At 36.1% G+C, this 24,419-nt stretch overlaps 1 protein-coding gene across 1 annotated transcript in view; it reads left to right on the top strand.

Moving 5' to 3' along the window:
* RAP1B (RAP1B, member of RAS oncogene family) overlaps positions 1 to 24,171 on the top strand; it is a 34,810-nt gene extending 10,639 nt beyond the window's left edge. The window contains exons 2-8 of the mRNA XM_071423464.1: positions 8,579 to 8,663; positions 10,026 to 10,094; positions 12,707 to 12,763; positions 13,847 to 13,987; positions 15,710 to 15,853; positions 17,621 to 17,736; positions 19,169 to 24,171. Coding sequence (XP_071279565.1) covers positions 8,607 to 8,663; positions 10,026 to 10,094; positions 12,707 to 12,763; positions 13,847 to 13,987; positions 15,710 to 15,853; positions 17,621 to 17,707 — 555 coding nt within the window. The 5' untranslated portion in view covers positions 8,579 to 8,606 and the 3' untranslated portion in view covers positions 17,708 to 17,736; positions 19,169 to 24,171. The remainder of the gene's footprint in view (positions 1 to 8,578; positions 8,664 to 10,025; positions 10,095 to 12,706; positions 12,764 to 13,846; positions 13,988 to 15,709; positions 15,854 to 17,620; positions 17,737 to 19,168) is intronic.
* Positions 24,172 to 24,419: the final 248 nt, after the last annotated feature.

Raw genomic sequence — 24,419 nt, 5'->3', positions numbered from 1 at the left:
CAGGGGACAAGGGGATGGGGAATTGTTTTAGTGGGTGGGATTTTTTCTGTGGGGTTTAGTTTAATTGGTTGAGCATTTTTTTGTGTTTATGGTTTTTCTTAAATACCCTCCTCTGGAGCTTGTAGCAACTCAACAGTTGCCTAAAGAACAACCAAGTTGTTGCATCTCCATATGGGCAGAGGTGAGAAGATCAATGTCTGCAGTTGTCATCTTCTAGTTAAAGTTTGCTTGTGGGTTGGACATTATCTGCAGAGCAACCATCCCTAGGTTCAAAGTGGTACTGCCTTGCTGCCAGAAAGAGAACAGCATTTTTTTTTTTTGCTTAGGTTTCACCCTCTTCCATTAAGCATGTCAGACCTTTTAGAAAGTCATGTTCATCAGTGGATTCCGCTAATGAAGTTAATTGTGAAAAGAAGCAGTTAAGGTTGAACCTCTGTCATTGCACAAGTAGCAAAACCATGTGGCAGAAAATAGTGGTTGTTGCTGGGTGTCAGTGTATGCCTTTTTCGGGTTACCCTCAGGAAGATGTCTGAAGCTGTAACAAAAGAACCATTGGTGAAAATAGGTGTAATTTGGGTGATTTTCAGTGAAGCTTGTTGCTCATGTTCAAATACCCTGTTTCTCTTAGGGAAGTATTAGGAAGTATTGAGAGTTAAAACAGACATGAGTTACAATTACTTGAGACTTGAACTGGTATGGTTCAGTTATCATGAAAGAGATAATTTTATTCCTGTTAATGAATGCTAGTAGTGAGTAGTCTCAATTTGCATAGAATCAGTGTCTTTTCAACAGATAAAACTTCTAATCTTAATTAAAGTGACATATGGGAATTTGTAAGACTTCTCTCTGGCCACCAACCTGATTAGTAATAGAATTACTGTAAATTGTACTGCAGAAGGATACTTTGTATATAAAGGGCCTACACTAGCTGGATTTAAATGGCCAGTAACAAAACATCATATAATGATGAAGGAAATCTTTATATCTGTGCCTTGATGATGTGTTCATAATCTAAACAAACCTGAATAAAACCCAAACTTCTTATAGTGAAGATAGTACAAGTAATGATATGTTGGCATGCAAGCTCTGGTGTTGCCAGGGGGATATATATGTAATGTGTATGTTATGGAGAAAAATAGAGGAGAGGCAAAAGGTGATCCTGGAATTGCAGTTAAACCCAGCATTGGCTTAGGTCTGTGGAAGGAAACCCGATACCAGGCTTTACTAGTTCAGCAGCCAGTGTCACAATCAAAGTAGAGCTAGGATTGCCAGATATTAAGCAGATACCAGATGGAATTTGAGACTAGGTCTTGCTTCTGAAAGAGAAATTAAGATGCCCTTTTCCAAAGAAGAGTACCTTAAGCCAGCTGGCAAGCTTAAAGTAACTTTCAAACTGCACTTACAAAAGAAATATCTTAACTCTGAAAACTTCCATGCCTTACTTCTAGTCCTGCTGGCTATTACCTTGTTTTGAAGCTTGAAAGATAAAATTTAGTGTAACAATTATGGGGACAAACAAACAGTTACATCTGCTTTTAATCAGGAGCATGCATATCAGGTAATGTTGTGTGTACTATGATGTGGCAATCCATTAACTTGGAAAAATTGTAGAGCTAAATACTGATCCTTCTCTTAATGACAGCAAAGCCAAATTCACAGCATCAAATTGCTCGCTCAGTTCTCAGGACTTGCTTTATGGTTGAATATCTAGCTTATGCATAGCCAGATATTGTAATGTAGTAATTATGCATTCTCTGAATTGAATATACTTGTAGTATTTTTTTAAAATCTCTGTGTTGTTTCTGTTTATTGCCTGCCTGGATTTTCTTTGCAAGCATAAAAATTACTTGCAATTCTGTTTCGTAATTCAGGAATTACGAGGTTATAATTTTAACTGTAAGTCTGACTGGTAGGACATTCACAAACAATTTTCCTGGGGATGGTGACTATTTGAAAGGAATAGGGAGAAAATGCAAGATCGTGGCAAACAGCCACAGAAACTAAGAATATACCTGATAAATGTTACAAATTGCATTTGAAACTTAAATAGATTCTATAGCATAGGCTTTATAAAGTACTCCACATTTGAATTGACACGTTAGAATTTTTGCACAAAGTTGAAACTTTAACTCAGTAACTGTTGAAGCATGGCATATTTTTAGTAGCATAAGAATGTTCATTACATCACTTGCTTTGAAAATGCTTTTTATATTTTGTGTGAATCTACTGCAAGTTGCACATGATTGCTAGTCTCTCACATCAGGAAACTTTCATCTTGAGATATCAGGGACTTTAAGCAGGCTGCTTTTACCTTTACAACATCCAATAAGTTTATGTTCAAATTTAAGATCTAGCTGGGAGTTAACTTTGACTTAAGAAAAAAAAATCTGATTTTATTCAGCTATACTAATTATAGACAGTGGAGCTAGCCTCACAAGGTCAGATGCTGTTAACTGCTTTTGCAGAAATGGTCCCTGTGTGCAGTATTAATCAAGGTAGCTCCCTTCAGTGGAAGGAGGAAAACTTGGTTAAGCTTTCTCTGTGTAAGTGTCCCTGTGGGCTGTTCAAGGAGCAGGTTAAACCTTAGTGCCATGTTTGTGCTACAGTAGCTTGTTCTCAGGTCTCTGGCTGTTTCTCAGGTGGTCAGTGTGATTTCATGTCACTGAATAAGCTTAACCACCCAGCCAGCTTTTTGAAAATCCTCTGAAGGTTGTCTGACATCAGTTAAAATATTTTAACATAATTGAACAGCTATTTTTCTCCAAGAAAAATTACAGTATTAGTGACCAAAAGATACTAGCTGTTCAACTGACAAAATACATTGTCAAGACCAGAAACTATCAAAAACAAGTAAAAACTAGAAATAAAAATTGCTTCTAGCTTTGTTTACTGAACAGTTGATAGCTGTACTTACAGGGATCTTGAGTATGAAAGTCTTTATTAGATCCCGATCAGCTTTTCAGAACTGATTTCTGAATAATGTTTTTTATGGATTTTTATAAATGTGTCAAAGTCAGCTCTGGAGTAGTTTAATTTCTTTTATTAGAGGTACACTTACCCTGTTGAGTAAGGGTTATTTGAATTGCTTTAATTTCTAAAGCCTCTAAAAGTTAGTGAAAATGAACAGGCTTCCACTTGGCTATGTTGTCAAAGTTCTGCTTATGCCCTGAAATTATTCCAGAGGGGGGGAACCCTCTGGAATAAGGGGTAAGACATAAGAATTTAGGACATCTCACATGTAAGTGTTCAGGGAATACTAAGAACAGCACACATCATCTCTTAATTAGTTGTTTACCTGAAAAGAAGGTTCTAAACCAGGAGATTAAAAACATAGTGGAATCTGGGATGGTTTGGACATCTGAGACTATTCCAGTATCAGAAATGAGAAACATCTCTGAAAAGACATAATCCTCTGTGTTTGGCTGGTCCTGTGACTGAACTAGTGCTATTTTTCCAAATATCTGACCATTGTTATCTTGTTTTGTCACAGGACTAGTATCCCCTTTCTGAGAAAAATATTGGATTTTTTTCCCTTAGCTTTTTTTCTCGCCTCTTCTAGTTGTAAGCAAGTAAACCAGTCAGTTAATTTGTTTCATCTGTCAATCTAGTGTTTGACTCTTTTTTTTTTTTTTTTTTTTTTTTTTTTTCTCATGCAACTATTTGGGATTAATTTAGGAGTGCTGTTCTCAAGGTGGTTCTAACAAAGTCTCTTTTCCACAGAGGTAAATACTCTGAGGCAAAAGAATTAGGAAAATTTTAGTGAATACAGTGCAACCAAAATGTCAGGGTCTGAACAAGAATCATGGTGTCTATGAAGCACTGAATAATCATGATCCCTTCTGAAAATGATAAGGCTTCTGGGAGGGCCAGTTTATTTAATTCCACACCTGAACAACTAGTTCATTTAAGCAAGTCTTGGGGATATCTTCAAGTAAGTGACTGTACTTAGTTCATGTCTTCAGCCTGGGCTGAGGTCTACTTACAGCTTCATGTGGCTTACTATCACTTGAAAAAATAGGGTTATTAGCTTTCCCATCCCTTAAATAATAAAGTTCAATCAGAACCCAAAATTTGAAACTGAAGGAATTGAAAGACAGCTAAATAAAAAATAAAAAACCCACCCCACTTTCACAATTATCACATCAAGCCCAATTACCAATGGTGTATGAATTTCCTTGAATTCTTCATTGAGTGGTTGCTTTTTAGAAAAGCTTTACAAGCAGTAAGTGTGCAGTTTTTTTTCCATTCACCTCTATAGTAAGGTTACTTATTCCTCAACTTCCTTAGCATCATCTTTGGCTTGCATTTTTCTGGAGACATGCTTCACGAAACTATTGAAGAAAATGTCTAGGAGGCACTTTTTTCCTGGTTTATCTGAGAAGGACAGAAGCAGAAAGCAAGTTCCATGTTTACAGTCCTTGTCAGATGTGAAACTTTTGAAGTGCTGCATTTTCAGTGTCTTGTCCTGGTTAACCTTTCTTTCTTCTATTCTAATAGGTTTATTCAAAGATATGCTGCTCATCCTTCAGAGAGAATCTTTATTGGGAAAAGTGTCCATGTGCATATCAAGTGTGTGCATGTGCTCTTGTAGTTTATCAAGTACTTTAAGTATGCCATGAAGACGTAGAATTAATCAGTTAACTTAATACATTCATTAGTACATTCTGCACTAATGCACTAAGTACAAAAGGTAATATGAACAGACTAGTGAGAGAGGCACAGATACAGTGATTTTGTGGAGTTACATCTCAGGAAGTATGGATGGCAGTTCCTGGGGTGTCACTGGCAATTAATGGAGGCAGTCTAGAATTGAGATCTGTACTTTTGAGAGATTGTATACTTAAGACAGCATTAGAATCAATTTTGTGATAGTGCTGTTTTTTGAAGAGTAGCTTCCCTCATTTTCTCCAGCTGAATCTTACGTTAAGCATCTCCACAGTTCAGTTATGTCAGATATATCTGTGCATATAAATACTCAACTCAGCTGTTAAAAGGCAGTACCTGCTGAAACTAAATGAAAAAAGAGGTCTTATTTTTTGCATGCTTCCTATCTTCTTGCACTTTAGTGTCTGCATAGGGGCTATAGTTGACAGCATTTTCCTGTCTAAAGATAGGGGAATGGAAAAATGAAAAAGCAAAGGAAAGTTGGCGTTGCTCTCCCTTCTTGTAGATCAGTCACCTTATAGGTAGACAGCCTTTAAAGCAAAATTTCTCCCTTAAAATAAACTCCATTAAATGAAGAGGGGGATTCAAACAAGTTACTCATTATATTTGCTAGGAATAAGTTTAAACTACTTTGATTTAACTGTTGGATGGTTGGGTAGATACATCTCAAGTATTCAATAAATCTGGGGACATCCTGCCTATCTGTTGCTCACTTATCCTAGTATCTTTATTTTTGTTATGCCTGTTCAAGTATAACCATTTTGTATCCCCAAAGTGGTCTGGGGACTACAGACAGATACTGTTGTTGTACTTGACCCTAACTTACTCTACAAATGCCAGCCAGACATGGTGTTTTATGGCTTAAACCTCCTCTTTTAGACTTTGTCTTCTGCTTTTTCCCTCACTCATTTGTCATTAATGAGTCAGAAGGAAATCTTGCTGGCATCCAGATTAATCTGGATAAATTATTAGTTCCAGAGTCAAGCATTGTATCAACTGAAAAATAAAGTAAGAGCATGATGGAGATTTAGGATGCCAGCAGTTTCTACAAGATCTGATATGGAAAAATAGGTTTGATCAAGAGCAGAGCCAGGTCAGGTTAGCTGGGAGTCGCTGGAAGGTCAAGTTTGGGAAGGATCAGAGCCAAAGCTGAGTCTGGGGCATGCTTGCAGCCATCAGGCATACTGGTCAATGAAAAAGTGTGTGCTAGGCTTTAACAACATCAAATAGTGTGGCAGACTGCAGTGTCCTGCGTGATCCAGTGGTTTCTTGGATGAGGAGGCAAAGACCTGCAAGCAGAAAAATTTTCTTAGGAAAGCCCTTTTAGCTAGGAGTTGAAGTTTTCTTTTCTGTTAGAAAACAGTAAGAAAGGTGGAGTGACATCAGTACTGTTGCTCAAAGGCAGTGGGGTGGTAGATGTAAGTGGCAGCAGGCTATAAGCAGGGAGGGAGCAGGTGCTTCTGCTGCCTGCCATGTTAGGGATGTCCAGGTTAGCTTTCTCAAACTGCTTTAGAGAATACATTCATTTGTGTCCGTTCCAAGGTGTAATGGCAGATGATAACATCAGTGCAGGGATGCCAAGCTACCTCTATGCTATATGGGTGTGTGCATCTATTAAATATTACTGTGGGCTCTTGGTGAGTTAAAGAGTAACTGAACAAATGACAACAAATTGTCATGGGGAAAGAAGTTAGTATTTGTATTGTCCATTGCCTGAGTTTGGAGGGAAGGTCAGAGAAATGTTTAACTTCTAGTGCAGTATGGCTTTGTCCTCAAAGATCTTAAAAAGCTTTTTACTTAGGCATTCATTGACTAAGAAGATTGCCTAACCACACCGTAATACTGTCTATATATGCTTTGTGTGCCACCACTTAAAGCAGGAAAATCAGCTCCAGAATGTTGTACAGTGATTGGATATTTAGGGTTGAACTTTCAAATCTGGATGCTGAAAGAAGCTTCAGCTTGCATTAAATTCCTGAATTGCTGTTTCAGAGCCAAAAATGAAATTGGCAGTCTCTCACTAAAACCAAGTTAGTTTATTTCAGGATTTGGAATTGTAGATAATTGAGTAAGAAAAAGTCAGAAATAACTTAAAACAGATATGTGGTACCTGCTGAAGTTCTGTTACTTTTAAACTACTGTCAGCCTTCATTATTGATATCTCCATATTTAGTTGCTAACTTCAATCTGAGGACTGAAAAATTTAGCTTAAACTTTTCTTTTAGAGACAATGAAATTGCTGCAGTTCACCCTGTTTACTGGGATTTCCACTATGTTTTTGTCATTCTAGTGATACCCTTCTAAAAATAAAAGGATAACTGAATGTTTGTTTTAAATAAATGACAATAATGTAGTTATAGGCTTAACTTGTAATGAGTTTGAGAGGTGCCTTTCAGGACAGTTGGAAACAATCCTGTTTATGGAAAGACTGGACAATTTACAGATTTTTGGATCTAACAGCATTTACAGTGGTGCAAAATAGATGAAACTTCTGGTGTGAATGGTTCTCGTGATCTGTGTTTGCAAAAATTCTGTAGGGAGGGAAAGAGGTTTTTTAAGTCAGGAGTGAAAAAAATGTCCTTCCTATTAGGTGTGAAAATCACCAAAGAGTCTCAAAATGTATTGGTAATAGAAGCCTGTGGAGACAATTCTTTTGCTGGACATCAGGTCAATTATTTCCTTATGGCTTTCTTCTCATGTTCCTTTTGTGAGGGACAGTTTAGATAATTGAAAGATTATGCATTTGCATGAAGATATAGGACCTCGTCTCTTGATTTCTCTGTGTTCTGACAATCAGTAGATTTAATCTGTGATGGTAAAGGCAGGACTCTACCATGGTGGTTTAATTTTTGTGTAAATCATCTTAACATTTTGTGCTCAACACCTAACAGACGGTGTTTCAGAAATTTCAGAGATGCTGTCAAATTACTGCTGATGAGATGGGTGTTTCTTACCTTACTTTCCCACTGCTTACCTTTTACAAGCATCTGAGTTTTATCCTTGCACTTTCTCTTTTCCCTGGCCTGTAGATTATTCATTAGTTGGGAAGGGTTTCATCTTTCTTTGGGGGTGGAGAGGGGAGAAAACGGGTAACTCAATCTCGTGCTAGAGTCCCTGCAGGAAAGGAGCTGAGATCTTGCTCAGGAAAGTAGTAACAGTCCTGCTGGCTCATTGCCAGCCAGACTGCAAGAGGTGGTGTGGGTTCTTGAGCAGTATGACCTAAAGACATGTCCCAAAATCTGTGGTCTTGTTTTGGTTTGATGGGTCAGTGTCCAATAAAGATGAGCAAACAGATCCCATAGTTTGCTGTTGGTAGCCACACCAGCTAGTGAAGCAGATCTAGCTTGTGGAAGAGGTGTAGTCTCAAAATACTATTTTAATTGCTTCCACTTACTCATTAAATAAGTCATAATAGATCTAGTGGAATATTTAACAGTTTTCAGACTAGGGAAGGCATTTTTTTGGAAAGTGATTTCCGGGATCCTGCTGTTCTTTTTAAGAAGTGTTTGTTTGCTGGGAAGGAGAGGTTTTAATTTTCTTGTAAAAGTCTTTGTGCTTCTTTGTTTAGTGCTTAAGTGTTTCAGAATGATAAAATTCATGCTTAAAATTCATGCTATCTCCTCTTGGATAATTATTTCTTATGAATAGTAACTGTTAGCTTTAGTATAGTAGGGTTTATTTGATATTTATGGGAGAACCAGTAATGAGGTAGAGAAAATACTTTATCTGATGGTTTGCAGCATTTTACTGTGGCTGCATTAAGAGTTGATAGTTAGAAAAAAACTGCTGTATTAAAGAAGTTAACTAAGGAACTTTTATCAAACCCTGCTTAGTGAGCTGGATTGTGGTGTCATTATTGTACTTCCTGCATATAGGTCAAGTTTTAATCAGACTGGTGTTTTGTGTGTTTTAGGTATTGAGGGTGATTTATCTCTTGCATCATGCGTGAATACAAGCTAGTGGTTCTTGGTTCTGGAGGTGTTGGAAAGTCTGCTCTGGTAAGTATGAGGCAGTTCAAGTATGATTTTTTTAGGCTTATTGTATTTGTTTTCTCTAATTAATTCTCTACTAATGTATATTTCTTTATGTAAGTGTGCACAAATAAATATAAGTGTTAGTAATGCCCAGTGAAGCATCATGGCCAGTAGGTAGATCCTTTACTGGGTGCATCTGCATCCATTGGTGCATTCTCACAGGCTGCTGTTGTTGTATGGGTTTGGTTGATGGTTGATCAGTCTTGTGCAGTGAGGTGCAGAGCTGCAGCATTATGGGGGTGTCTGGTTTTGACAGATAAAATAGCTATCTAAACTAGCTGTGGGAAATCAAGCTCCTTTGTGAAGCTCTCAAAGGATATGAACTAGCTTGCTCCTATAAGTCCTGTCTCTAGAAAGGTCTTCAGGGTACTGTTTGCGTAATGTCTTTAGCACTAATATTTTTATGCAGATAGAAATACAGATTTGCATGTTGGTGGGAAGCTCAATGTGTTTGCTGTATCCTTTCTGTGAGAGTAGGTATATACCTGTGGCAGGTAGATGATTAAAGTGCATGAGCTCTTCTCTTTACAATTTAATGATTACAAAAAGTTTTAGTCTGACCTAGCCTAGAATTGAAAAAGTTCACAAAATATGATGTTCTCAGCCCACCTAAGAACTTTGCATCTTTTTATTTAATTGTGCACCTTACCATAAAGTAAGCTCCAGAGCTTACCCACTCCCTTGAGTAAGAAGTATTCTCTTGTGCAGCAGTTCATAAAGAAAAGCTTAAATCATGTTAGATTGTGAAATAACATTTTCGTTCATCTTTGAATTCTTTATCTCACTGCAGCATTTCTGGATTTGAATGTGCCTGCTCTGACTTGGCCATTGAGTCTTAAGTTCCATTTGACTTGTGCTAAAAACATCCTTCATGCTAGGTACACAGGAACAGCCTACTGAGTGTAGTTAAAACTAGTAAAAGCTGGCAATTGTTTTTTGACTAATTCCTGTGCTGGCAAATAAGTAGCAGAAGATGAAGTAGTTCTAAATTCAAATGTAAAAGCTGTGCAGCTGTATTGTATCCTGGTCAACTAGAAACTAATACTGATTTCAAGAGTTAGGCAAACCTGAAATTGATGCATGCTTTAATTCTTACCCTCCATGTGGCGGTGGATAAAGGAAAGTGTAGCATTGCTTCATCTAACAGTTAAATAGGCATACAGATCTAACTTTCTGTTGTTTCTTACAATTGTAGTTATGACAATTGTTTGATTTGCTTTAAAAATGTTATGGATAACAGAGTATATACCTAGAACAGTGATTTGTGTACAATGTTTACAAAATGTCACTATGTAAGAGAATCTTACAAGAACTTTTGTGTTGCAGACTGTACAGTTTGTTCAAGGAATATTTGTTGAAAAATACGATCCTACGATAGAAGACTCCTACAGAAAGGTATATACAAAACATGTCTCTGATGTTAGAGCTGTAATACATGTTGTCAAATATTTGACTCACTGCTTGAAAATGGGTATGCCATATTAAACCAGATAACAAGCTTGAAATATAAATGTTCTCCTAAAGTTTGCTTAAAAGAAATAATTCAAGACTAACATTTTAACGTTTAAGCATAATATCTTTCTGGTTAGTCAGTAAAAAATGGTTATTTCATTGTCAGAGTTGGGAACAGGGATTGCAAAAAAAAATTAAAAATTACCACTTTTCAATTTTATAATATTTATTATTAGTTCGTTTGTGTGTTAGTATTTCCAGGTAGATTTGGTCTTGGAGGTATTACACTGCTTTGCTACTAGAAAAATAGCTAAAAACAACTTCACACCCTTAGAACACTGGCATCTATCATACTGTACGCATAACAATTTAAATGATAGCTAGATATGCTTCCATTAGATGGGTTGTTGTTTTATTAATAAGTTAACACAAGCCTGTCATAAATGAACAAGCATTTACAGCAAGTGGCCTGTTAGTTTCTCTCTTCCTGTCTTCAGCATGACAGGCTGGAAGGTCTGATTCTGCTTGCATCATCTTGAATCTCCATATTGCTCACTCTTCAGTTTCACCTGAGACCACGATTAAGATTCCAGACTAAGATAATTTATATCCAAACTGCTACCATTAACCATTTAGTGCAAGAGATAAATTTTTGGCTGTGTCAGTTTCTTAACCTGTCTTTTTTAGCTGAATTACTTTTCATATGCATTAATACTCTGATGTTGCTCATCGTGTGGCCAAAAAAATGTTGGTGTCTATACAAGGGAGGCAAGATGGACAAACCCTAGCTGAGAATGTGCAAACTGCAAGACCTCCTCCTTCAGCACTGAGCAACATTTGTATTGGAACAAAGGTAGTGCATTAACAACTGTTGCAGCCTACTGTTGCAGTCACCAGAATCTTTTCTGAACAGAACAGGAATTAGTGAGAACAAAATAATCATTTCAAACCTCTTTTCTTTGACCTTATTTGACCTTAAACTCCAAAGGACCTCTTTGACCTTAAACTGTATGTTAGAAAAACCCAAGTCCATCTTAAGTATGGGGGCTTCCAGCCAAAGCTAGAACTGTTACTAAAGACACAATAATAATAATAATAATAATGCTACTCTGACTAGTTCCAAATTCTATGTTGACACTTTTTCTGTATTAGAGAAGCAGGAATTTTTGACCATATCTCAGTGTTTAGTGCAGGACTTTGATGGGTCAGGCCCAGTAAATTACTCCAAAAAACATTCACAGGCTGATCTAAAGTAAAGTGTTTCCTTTGTTATATATTTACATTCTTTAGGTCATAGTAGAATCATGATGTTTGCTGAGAGAATTTTTCCAAAGACTGTTTCCATGGAGCCTAAAAAAGTAATGCCATCTTAAGAAATTTTGCCGTTTGCTAACTACTTTTTTTTTGGTTTTGCAGCTAATAAAGATTTATGCTATTCCTTTCAGGTTTGTTCCTGAAATAACTAGTAATAACTCTGGGTATTCTTCTTTTCAAATCAGCCAGATTGTTGAACTCTTGCTAAAGTCTGGACAACATTTTATGTAGTCATTTTCACCTTCTCACTGTGGGTTACAATTCTAACTTGCTTCTTGCCTTCAAAATGTATTGGTTTGGCAGTTGAAATTCTATGTCACTCATGTTAAATGTAATTTTGTAATATTTAAAGTTGAGAGGATGTGACTTGTTCATCTAAATAGTTGAGCTTGAAGTCTTGAAACTTTATGCCTTGGTTTACTCCCCAAATATTTCTTCATAAAGTTAATAAATGTTGCTTAATTAGCTGAATAACTTCAGCAACAATACCTGTTAAAATAGTGATTTTTTTTTTAAGGAATCACAATCCATAGGGGACAGGGGGGAGGTGTGAGAGGAGGGGAAATACTCCTCTTCCCTGTCTCCAGCTCAAATCTAGTTATAGAAGAACAGCTGTTCTTCTTATAGAAGAACAATTGATTATGTCCAGTAGATAGAGGAACTCTGGAATGAATACAGAAATTCTTCTGTCTTCTTAAACCTTCCATTCTTTGCAAACTTTTCCAAGCTGGGTCACTTTTCTAATTAGTGTTCCTAAAGGCTTGTTTTTGGGACACCATTTTTGGTGGTGGCTGTTTAATTGTTTGGTGTGTACTACTTACTCTCTTGTAGATGTAAATTACTATTAAATGAGCCTTAGTATGCCAGTCTAGTTTTCTGGCTTTCACTTGTACTTTTCTTTCAATCTGTGATGATCCCTGAAACAAGTGGAAATTAGATGTGCTAGTCGCTGATAACCATCATTACAAATTTAGCAGCCTCCTTTTAAATAATCAAAAATCCCTAATCACTTTGCAAAGTGGTAGTTGGCTGCTGACACTGCATTTGAAAATGTCACTAGGGCTCTTTGAAAGGCTTCTTCCTGCTGTTTTCAAAGTGTATATCCAAACAATCTTCTTAAGCCATTATGTTGCTTTATGCATTATGAATTTACTTATAAAAAAATCACACAATTTCTGATGTCTTTGGAGGGGAGAATTGCAAGGGGAAAAATTATAACCAATATCTTTCTCTCTTGACAGCAAGTTGAAGTAGATGCACAACAGTGTATGCTTGAAATCTTAGATACTGCAGGAACGGTATGTAAAGAACAACTTTCCTAAATACTGATAATACAGTGTGTTCTAAAGTAAACTTGAGTCTCGCAGCAGAAAATTATTTGCAAGCTTCCCATGAGCTCATATTCTGTAACAGGGGGAAGAGAGCATTTTAAAAGAGATTGTGCTCTTGTTTTGTTTGTTGCCCAGAAAAAAATTAGGACCTACTGGCCACTGCGATTTGATTTCTGTTGCTGTAGAGAATATGTGCTTTCTTCTGATGTCCTTTTTCTTTTGTGTGTGAGATGTTCTGTGACATTGGGATAAAAATAGTATTGCTTCCGTCAGCTCATAGGAGCTCAAAGCACAGGGGTTATGCTGACCCTTTGCATACTGGTCAGGTTTTGCTCTGACTAGTTCCAATATTACTGAAACCAGTAATTTCCTTTATTGATTACAGTGAGTTTAAGCTCAAGATTTTTGGAGTTTAACGTGTGTTCTCTGAAGTGTGGCAGTAATCTGGTACAATAATAACTTATTTAAATTCCCTATTAGATTAATACTCTGAAAATATACAGTAAGGTGGAGTGGGTGTTTTCTAGCAATAAATGGCACTTTTCATCTGACATACAGCAAGGGACAGGGAGTGGTTGATCAGGCACCACATAGCCAAGTCACCAATGCAAAAGAGGCACGTGCCATTCTACAGTTGCACTGGTAAGAGTGCACCAGCAAGTCTTTATATGCAATATCATAGTTGGCCCTGAAGTCGTGGAAATGTGACAAGTCTATTGAGTGTCTCCCTCCTCTAGTCCATCTCCTTGAAAATTAATGTAGAATTTAATGGGAAATTTCCTAGACTACAAAATTGGGTGTGAAAAGGGATGCATTCACTTTATGATCCATTTTAAGGAACTATCAGGATATGGAGAAAATGTTGGTGTGTGAGGAGAGGTTTAGGAACAGTTTAGCTTCTGTAATCTACAGATTACAGTGTACCTTCTACTGTACTTCTCTCCAGTGAAATTACTGTAGTTTCTCTAAACTAGACCTAAAGTTTATAGCAGTTTGTGCAAGTAAAATGCAAATTGAATGCAACATCTCTTTCTTTTTTTGTAATTACAGGAACAGTTTACAGCGATGAGAGATCTATACATGAAAAACGGACAAGGTTTTGCATTAGTATATTCCATCACAGCTCAATCTACATTTAATGATTTACAGGATCTAAGAGAACAGATTCTTCGAGTCAAAGACACTGATGATGTAAGATCTCTAAAAATTTTTAATATTTAAAGTTTTCCTTAGTGTGTTGCAGTGTACACACTGTGGTCAGGTGGTCTCCAAGTTTTAAGATGTATGGACCAGTAGATGCATAGTACAGGAATGCAACTCTTAAGGTAAACTGGAGAAATGTAACTTGTCATGTGTTATATGGACAATTGTTTAGTCTTTATTTAAAATAACTTAATTGAAACTGGGTATAACTTTATTCATTAGAGTGCAGCAAGCATTTCTAAAACTATCGTTGCCTTAATTACTATGAGTGAAGTTTTCTGCTCAATATCCCTACTGTTTATGGTATTTTAAAAGCGTAAAGTTTTAAGTTGTAACCTTAAAACTTGCATGTTGTGTAGCTTTTATATTTTGTCTGTCTGCTCGCAATTAAGTTCAGTCATCCTATTCCCACACAATTTCTATTATGCATCTCTTAGCATTATTAAAGATATAAAGTGAGGTTAAAACATTATATTTTATCAATTATTAAAAGAACCTTACAGCAGTTGGAGGAAGTTAATGCTTGGTCCCCTAATAAAGGAAAAGATGTATTTCAAGTGTGAAAACAGCAGTAAGAGTGTGTTTTTAACAGAAACACCTTGTAGCTTTTAGCCTTCAGGCAGGAAAACTACCTTCTTGAAGAAAAAAATAAGCAATAAACAGTTTATAAGCACTATCATATCATTTAAACTGTGTTCATGCAAACTTTGATAACTTTGATACATTCCTTACTGCATGTATCTGCATAGGCTTCTACTGTCAGCAGACACAGAATATATTAACCATTTCAGTTTCAGGGAAGTGCATGAAGACTTTTTTAATACAAACCACTTTGCACTTCCTTGACCATAAACACTTGCAGGTCTTGCAAATCAGCAGATTTCTTCTTGAAGCAATTTATTACCCATTACCACAAATGTATCTCAGAAGGTTAATATTTAAGTTTCCCATCCACAACCTACCAAGTTACAGCCTTCTTTACCATGAAATTAGTTTTGTACAATAAAATCAAGGTAAATATCATTATATTTAAAATCTTACTTCGTTTGTTATATTTACACTGGTTAGTAGCATTTTTGGAGGTATTTCCTTAGAATTGTATTTTTTTAGAAGGTACTGCTCAGTCCTGAAAGGCATTCTATAGTATCAGAAGAAAGATAGTAAGCTTCAAGTTGCAACTCCAGTTACTATCAGAATTCACAGAAAAAATTTTTCTTATGCCCAAGCTTAGGCATGACTTGCTTTCTCAGTGGGGGGAAATTAAATGGTCAAAATATTGTAAACCTTTTTTCAACACTTGAATCTGTGAGGACTTTAGCTATGTCTTTAAATTAGTAAAAGAAACAAAGGGGGGAAAACATAGATGATGACGTTTTCTTGCTATAAAGGTCAATTCAGCATTTTCTGTAGTTGGGAATGCTGGTAAGGTACCATGTTCCTTTTCTCTGTGTGCTGTAGCTTGCTAATAAGAACTGTGTGATATGCTGAGAGTAGGGGAATGGTGAAAGGAGCTTTAGCATCCTTCATCATGCTATCCAGGACAGGACATTGTTTCCAGGATTTTGGAATTGGTAAGAATCATTATACCAGAGCTTGATTATTCTGAAAATCAGGATCCTCTAAGGAATCAGATGGCTTTTAGGTGTGCATTTACACCGTGCTGCTATAAAATTGTAGTTGTTTCTTTACTGGCATTGAATTGTTTTTTAGGTGCCTATGATTCTGGTTGGCAATAAGTGTGACTTGGAAGATGAAAGAGTTGTGGGAAAGGAGCAAGGTCAGAACCTAGCAAGGCAATGGAATAACTGTGCATTCTTAGAGTCTTCTGCAAAATCAAAGATAAATGTTAACGAGGTAAGGCATTTTACCTGTGGTGGGGAGAGGTGTCGGGGTAGAAGAATGGGACACTGTCCTGATAACTGTTTACTGTTTGTCAAACAAAAACTAACAAAATCATGAAATAATATTCACTACAAATGGACAAAACCGTACCCTACTGTTATGAGATGTTTATGTTAAGGGATATATTTAGCTTTGACATGGAATTTTTTCAAATTATATTGATTTTAGTGTAATTAGTGTAATTTTCAAATTATCTTTGTAATAATTTAGGATAAATATTTCCCTCATGTTCCATTCCTTAGTTGCTACAGTCTCTTATCCATTGAGATTGTACTGCTAGACTTCTTTTTTTAAAGACTTTTAAGAGAGTTAAGTCACTAAAACTACTTGATTTAAGTTACTCGGTGTTAATACTATTTGAGATAGTAAATAGAAAAACTATGGAATGTTTTGTTAAAATTAGCTGCTCTCTAAAGTAAAAGGGATGCAAAAGCCTCTCTGCTATATATCTGCTTGTTTGTTTAATAGGAGCTAGACAATTAATCAAATGCATGAATTTTGGGGATTTGCCATAATGCATGCCTTTTTATCCAGTGGGGGGTGCCAGCATGAGGAATGGGATACAAAAAATTTAGAAAATGAATCTGTGTTAGTATTTACATTTCTGGAACAGCTTGAATTTTATGATAAATCCTACAGTTCATTAGGTCATCTGGAAAACATTGTTGGCAGCATCAGTGAAGTTGAAAGGGCCTCTGTGCTAGACTTGCAAGTAATCAAAACAGTATGGTGGTTTTAACACAGCTGATTTTTAAAATAAGTAATGTGTGTTTAATTAGGTGGGAATTTCTGGAAGCCGCTGACTTTTTTAAAAATTTGAATTAATCACCATAGCTGTATAAAATTCATACACTCAATGAACTAGAACTTGCAGCAAATCCTATAAGCCCTTGTTAGAACATTTGCTGCTTTGCAGTCAGTGCTTAAGAAAGTGCCAGGATAGCTTTAGCATGAGGGCTTCCTTAGTTTATGAGATGTAGAAGTAATTGGAGCAATGTCAATTATGAATGAAACAGATGCTGTTGAAACGTTGTATGTTGATTTGTTTTAAATTAGCCTTTCAAAAAAATCATGTCCTCATTAGAATTCTAGGAGACTCAAAGTGTGGGAGTCCCATAAATAAGTTACTTTTCTAGGAAATTTTATGCTTCCGTCATGCTGTAGGTGTAGACAGGTGGAATTAGTTCTTTAGACTTCAGTATTTTTTAAGTTTCTGGAAAAGCATGATCTCCTTCATATACAAGAGACTATTACTGAATATGTAGTGTATGTGAGTTACCATGAAAAATGTGTAGTTAAAACTTACTAGAATTTTCTTTAAAAGAATATCCTAAGAGTGATTTGAGTTAGAAGAAAGGTGTGACCTGTTTCTTGACCTTACTGCTAAACTGCAAAGTAATACTATACAGTAGTTGATCACTGTGGCATTTTTCATGTGAGTTCAGATGAGTGTGACCCAGAGATTAAATAGCTGTGGGTTATAGATGCCTTGTCAGTTTGCTTCATTGAAACTGTAGAACCCTTGGCAGACAATTATCTTAAGCAAGGAAAAAAAAAAACAACCAATTATTAACTAAGTATACAATTTATGGCATTGTGGTAACTAAATATTTTCAGGGGTCTTTGAGTATTTGAGTGCGTTATGTGTGAAAATTCAAGGCTTAAAGTTTTAAGAGAAGCTTCCTAATATCCATAATCAACTGATTTCTATCTTTTCAGATCTTTTATGACCTTGTGCGACAAATTAACAGAAAAACTCCAGTGCCTGGAAAAGCACGCAAAAAGTCATCATGTCAGCTACTTTAATGCATAGCTGTACTGTAGCTCTGAGCCAGGTAAACATTTTAAATTTTTCTGTGCATTATGGCTATTCAAAACAAGCAAAGCAACAACTAAAAAACCTTAAACAGCTCTGGTAGCTGCTGCAGAACAGCATTGAAAATTATTGATTTACATTATCATAGAAGTGTTTAATGGTCTTCCTTTTGCCATTTCAAAGTCAGAACTACAAATATGTGCAAGACTCACTGTTCACACTAGTCTGGGGGGGCTTTTCCTCAAGCTTCAAGGTTTTGGTAGAGCTCAAATTAACCGTGTTTCCTCTGATATCTCAAAGCTTTTGGAAACATGGTTTTCTCTTTTAAGCCTGATGAAATCTACTGCAAGAGCTCAGTTATCTGGAATGCACACACTACAATATTGTAGTTTGCATGCTGGTGTCTTTCTGCTTTGAACTCCTGCATATGCTTGTGTGATGTCATAGGAATTTAGCTTCCGTTCTTGAGAGTGTGGATATTTTGGAGGCCAAATGGTAATTAGTATATTTGGATCAGAAAGATTAAGTGATCATTGTAACACTCCAAATATTTCACCTGAAGCTATTGGTTACTAGACCAGTTTCTTACTTGTTTGCAGTTGGCTAAATTTCTACATGACTTAATATGTGCACAAAGAATGGTGCTGAAGGATAAAGCAAGCTCCAGCCTGCTCTTTAAGCAAGCTTTTCCAGAAGTTAGTCAGGAGGCATGGATTTTTTTTCTGCAAATTTTTGGGGGGGTTTCTGGGCAGATTATTTTCCTCTTTCTATCTCCAAGCCTTAGTATGAGCCAGAGGTCTGTCTTGCTTTACCTGACATCATCAAAGTTGGCTATTACCTCCCTTTCTTTCAGTGTTACTGAGCATAGAGTTGTGCAGTTACTTCAGTGCTGTGATCCATTATTTTGTCATCCAGGTGACCTATTGGATGTACTGAAGGATCCTAGTAGGACAGCTCACTGTCAGAAATCGTAGGCTTTTTATTCATAATCAGGTAGTGCCGTATGTAACTCTTTCTTGGTATATTAAAACCTCCTCAGTTTGAACAACTTAGATCAGTTAAAAGTAAAACTAAGATGGTTCCAAAAGCATTAGCTGAGAGTGGTCGCTCCATTTTCTTAACAGGACTTTGGATTCAAGAGCTTTGATCCTTCAATAGTGTTTGTTTTCAAAGCCATGGGAACTGTCATGCTGTAAGCAGAACTAGTCCCATCAATCAAATATTACTTCCACAGTGCAGCCTGGATTCCTCTATGTATCCTAATCCAGTTAGCATAGTAATTGAGATAGTGTGTTATTTTTATGTGTACAGTAGGAAGTGTATAATTAGAGAAGTGTTAAGGTTGTTTTCTGTTTGTCAAGAACGTTGCTAGTTCCTGCTGTAGCTGTTTTAATTTAAGAACAAGGACAAATAGTTGTTACTAATGCTAATGCCTTGTTTTGTTGTTACAGGTCTGAAGAACTGTTGCCCAATTCAACAGTGCCAGCATTCCAACTTTATTAAACCTACCAACATCTTAAATGGACTTTCCTGTGGTGGTACCCTTTAAGAAATGGATGAAAGCTACATCAGTTTGCACATTCTATCACTTTCCAGTGTCATGAGAGATTTTTACTTCTAAATATTCTGTGTATGCAACTGGTAAAACCAGAGCCTACATCCAGTATTACTGATAAGAGACATTGTTCATCCACCAATGTTGTACATGTATGAAAACTGTGTACTGTATACTTCAACAATCCCCACTTTCTATTGGAGAGTACAATAATGTAAATCCTAAAAGCACCACTATTTTAGCATAATAAAAGAAAGTCCAAAGAGCTCCTATATAGACTACTCCAGATAACTTTGCTTCATCGGTATTTGTAGCTTATTGTAACTTTTTTAAAGAAATACAGGATCATCATCATCATCGTATTGTACAAAAGCGCTTTGATTAACACAACAGCTATATAGTTTTTTAATTTTAGGAAAAACCTGTGGAGACAGTGACCTAGTCTTTAAGAGTCCTTTCAGTATAACGTCTGACTAAAGACATGGCCTTTAATATCTGTTGGGAAGGAAATGTCCAGACTTTTCAACCTTTTATTGTATGTTTCCTTTTCCTTGTTTACATAGGGAACAATGTTTATAGTTGTGTGTACAGTGGGGGTCTACAACAAGAAGTGTATATTTTAAAACAATTTTTTAATGATTTAACAATTTTTTGTAAATCATTTTTGGGCTTCTGCAGCTGTAGATTCTCACTGTGAATTCCCTTGCTTGCTCATGCATAAGTGTATTTGCAATACCAAATATACAGGTTTAGTACTTTTGCCTGTTAGTGATTGTTTTACATGTGTAACGTTTTGGTTGAGATGTTAAATGGTGGAAGAGTACTGTGGATGTGAATGTGGGAAGTAATTTTAATCATGTGTAATTGGTCACAGGGCCTAAGTTGCAGTAATTAACTTTTGCTGATTTATTTAACAATGCCTTGTTGCTTTGTATGCATTAACGTTTGGGTGTAAAGATTGTGTGTATATCCAACAGGGAGCCACAGTATTTAAATTGACCAACCTAATGTTACAACTGCTTGGAGGTGGCCAAATGTAAACTAAAAGCCTTAATTAAAGTGGTGCAATTTTGTATGACTTAGCATCAGTAGTTCAATAAATTTGGATTGCCATGCAAGGGCTTGCATTACAGTTATACTACTTGAATGTTTTGTGTTTTAGTAGTGCTAGTAAATATTGATTTTTAAATCTCTTGCACAGTGAAGATTCATACATCTTAGGATGAAGAGGAGCCCCTATGTCTTTGTTTTCTGACAAATACATGCCATAGATATTTCTTCTAATAGTATCCCATGTGTTACTGTGAATGAATTTCTGACTGAATGAAATTCCATTTATTTCTGGACTTGGAATATGCCAAGCTCTAAAAAAAGGAAACGTCTAACAAAAAAATACCTGTCTTCAAAGGTTACACTATCAGTGGCTGTTTTGGATACTTGAAAATATGTTGCCTGTTATTTTCCTCCTTTCCAGGGAGAATTAATTGTTTAAATTTACTTAGTCCAGGAAAAAACAAAATTATCTTGGGAGACAGAATGATTTTTCTGCATGATACCTGCATGAACAAAACCTTATTTATTTGGTTTTAAAGAAATCTGCAGAAGCATTCTTGCAGTACAGAGTGTAGAATTTTGGCAACTTGAAATCCCTGTTAATAGTGTTGGACTGAGGAGTGAAATGCATGGACTGTAGATGATTTCCTGATCTTGGCCGTGCTGCTGGAAATTAATGTCACACCCAAATCCTTGGTACCTCCTGTTTCTCTGGCACAGAATTATCAGAGAGCTTGTTCTAATTCATTCCTGCAAATGCAATCAGATTAGGTTAGCTAATACTGGTAAGCTTTGAGATAGTTTATGTTGCCCAAAGTGAATTAAGAAGCCCAGCTGATCCTTCCTGCTGGTAGTTTCATCAGTCATCGCTATTGTTTAATGTAGGCAATATACTTCTACTGTGCAGAGACAGATTTAAGATAGAAATTATTTTTCATTTATCATTAGAAGTCTTAAGATGTGATAATCCCCATCCCGCTTGGTCCCCAGAGTAAGGAGACTGGAGCACTAGATGCCCTAGTTCTTTTTTCACTAGGTACTTACCTTCTTTGGTGAGCTAATCAGAATTTTTCTTCCCTTCATTTCCAACCTCTGCTTATTCAGGGCTTGTAACACTTTTATGTCCTGGCTGTCCTTTTATTGGTCCTTTTAATGTGTTTCTTTTCCAGGCAGCTGTACAGATAGCATTGGGTGGGAGTAAGAGAAAATTCTTTTGAGAACATCATAGAAGGGGCCTTGGTCTGGTCTTGGTGTCCAGCCAAAGAATACTGTTGACAGGGAAGATCAGGCTTTGTCCTGAAAAGCTCTGTACTGAAGCATTCTTGGTGGTTCTGTTCTTCAGCATTAGAGGTATTCAGTTGGATCAACCCCTTAAGGAAGTCAAATTTTCAGAATCTCTAGGCTTTAATATCTAAATGTTGTGCTAAAGAAGGGAAATATGTTCCCCCATCCACTGTATTTAGGACTAATTTCAGATGTGTAAAGCCAGCACATTGTAACCCAGGTAACACCAAAACCCCGGTATTCTTGAAAATTTAGGCAAGCTTCAAGAGAGCAGTGTCCCAGTTGTTAAAGGGAAGATGCTTGACAAAATGTTGTTAATGAAATTATGAAGTGTAAAGAAAAACACATTAGAATTCTCTTCATGTCTAAATAATTGTGGTGTGAAAAGCTGTTCCCACTGAGGAAGTGAGGACCCAGTTCCCCATGGGAATTGGAAGTATGTAAGCAGTTACCAATTGTAGAAAAGAATCCTGTCTGCTGACACTTTTGAGCAAACTTTTACGTATCTTCATGACAATTCCATTATGTACCAATGCCTAAGAAGTTCACACTTGAACTACTTGTACAGAAACTGAACACTTCTCCTAAAGCTTTGGATGAAAATATGCATAACTCACGTTTTGAGAACTAATGCAAGCATTTTGCAAATTTGCTGTTAATACACATGTGTAACTGCTTGTAAAGTTACCTTATGCTTACAATGCACACTGCTTTACTTTCTCTCTAATCTGAAACTGATATATGTCAGTATTTAAAGTCTGAGCCTTCTATGGAAAAAGTAGTATTTATGTCCTGAAATACAAAAGTATTATTTAATGGAATTGCACTCTTCATATTAGGACTCTTTCCTTGCAATATAAATTTCTCTTATATCTTACCTTATCCTAGTGCCCTTTTCATTCTCAAATTATTCTGTGAAATGAATGTTAGTTGCCTAATTTAGAAGACAATTTGAGACATTGCAAGATGTTTTCAGATGTCCAAATGAATTAAGTGTAAGCTCAAACTACTACTGCTCTCCTCCATAAGAGACTTAAATTCTGGAAAAGTATTGTGGAATTAGATATTACAGTTCTTTCCTAAGACGTACTGATTCTGTCATGCTAGAAATTAAAGGTGGCAAGAGTTTGAAATTGGGATTAAATGTTTTAAGTAAATTTGCCATTTTCTTACAGGTCAACAGTAAAGATGAGAATTTTTCTTCTTTTAAAATGGTGTCAACAAACTGGATGAATCAAACATAATTAATTTTTTTTCCCAAGTTTTCTAATTTTTGCCAGTTTTGAAAAGAGCTTAGTTGGGAAGAAGTTTGGCCACAATACTGCACTAGTTCTAGAGTTCAGTTTAGACATATCAGCAGTAGAAAGTTTTATACTAGATGTGAATGGTCAAAAATAGTCTATGTACAGCTATGTAGCACTTTTTAAATTGTAATCTGATGATGTGGCTAAGTGTAGACAAAAAGCTTTTTGTTCAATTTTATACTGCTGTCCCAACAGCATTAGGCTATATTTCAATTTATTGCTTTTATTTTGCCTGTGTGTGGGGAGGAGAATAAAGACAAATAAAAAGTTGATTAGGTATATAACAAAATGCAGTTGTAAGTTGTTCTCTAAGGTAGCATTAGAGTACCAGAGTTATTAAATTAGGTTTATATTTCTGAATCTCCAGCACATTATGCTTTTCTTTCAATAGCTTATGCACAACTTGAAGATTTCTAAAACTTCATCTATATTTTCCATTTTATAAAGTAAACTCTGGAATGATACTTATATTTGTGGAAAACTTTACTTTCTGAGTCTTGAACTAAAAGACAAGCAAAGTTGTTTTGTAGTCTTGATTTTGTTCACAATATTTCAATATCTGGGTTTCAAACAACGTATAAATGTGGATTTTGCTGTGGTTTCTGTCTTTGGGGGTTTGGGGGGTTGTTTGTTTGTTTGTTTGTTTTAAATAACCTCCAAAACCATTTATTTTCAGAAGTTTGAGTTATCAAGCAGTGAGTGACTTCCTGTTTTCAAAGAGTTGTTCTTTAGGGAGAGATTTGTGAATGGATAAAAGAATGTCTTTGCACTTCCACTGTACTCACTTCACTCTCAAGAGATCCTAGTTCTGCCAAACAACAAGCGCTACAACTTCTTTGTTTTAAGAAAGTTTACTACCACCAGGATTTTTTTCTTTGAAGTTGTGACTGAGGTGAACTTCGTTTGAGAATCATTGTCATTTCTAATTAATTCATGTAATGTCTTTTGTTTACCGTGAACTTGGAGGTGGGGGCCATTTCTGCAGTCCTGAATACTGAGTGAAATCCTAGTGGACGTTACAGTTCCTTCTTTTGTCAGTATACTTTACCTTTTCATACCATGTGACATTTTAACCTTCCAAATCTAGTAGGGAGGGCTCCATAGCTTCACTCCCGTACTAAGTACAAAAAAATCTCTACATGTGAAATTCCAGCTCTTATCAACTGGGTTTACTGCTTGTAATGCACCCAAAAGCAACAAAGACCATTGGCAGTACTGTCATGATTTTCAGACACAAATAAAATGAGCTACAAATTTGTCTCTTTCTTTTTCCTGTTTAATTAAAAAATGGTTTTAGCTGAGTTGCCTCAATAGAAAGAGCATGAGAATCAATTTGTTTTGGTAAGAACCTGGGCAAACATTTTGAAGGTCAACATGTATTTAAATACTAAGCAATCACATGAACACATTACTTAAATTCTTGAGATTGGTTTTTTTAAAGTTTCTATGCACTTAAATAAAAAAATTAAAATTTACATACTTCCAGAAATGTGTTTCAGCTAAGAA

This window comes from Agelaius tricolor, unplaced genomic scaffold, assembly GCF_023055355.1.
Source record: "Agelaius tricolor isolate 1412-34295 unplaced genomic scaffold, bAgeTri1.0.p SCAF_3, whole genome shotgun sequence".
Taxonomy (NCBI): Eukaryota; Metazoa; Chordata; class Aves; order Passeriformes; family Icteridae; genus Agelaius; species Agelaius tricolor.
The sequence above is the reverse complement of the archived record's forward strand: the minus strand, read 5'-3'. Positions and strand labels throughout refer to the sequence as shown.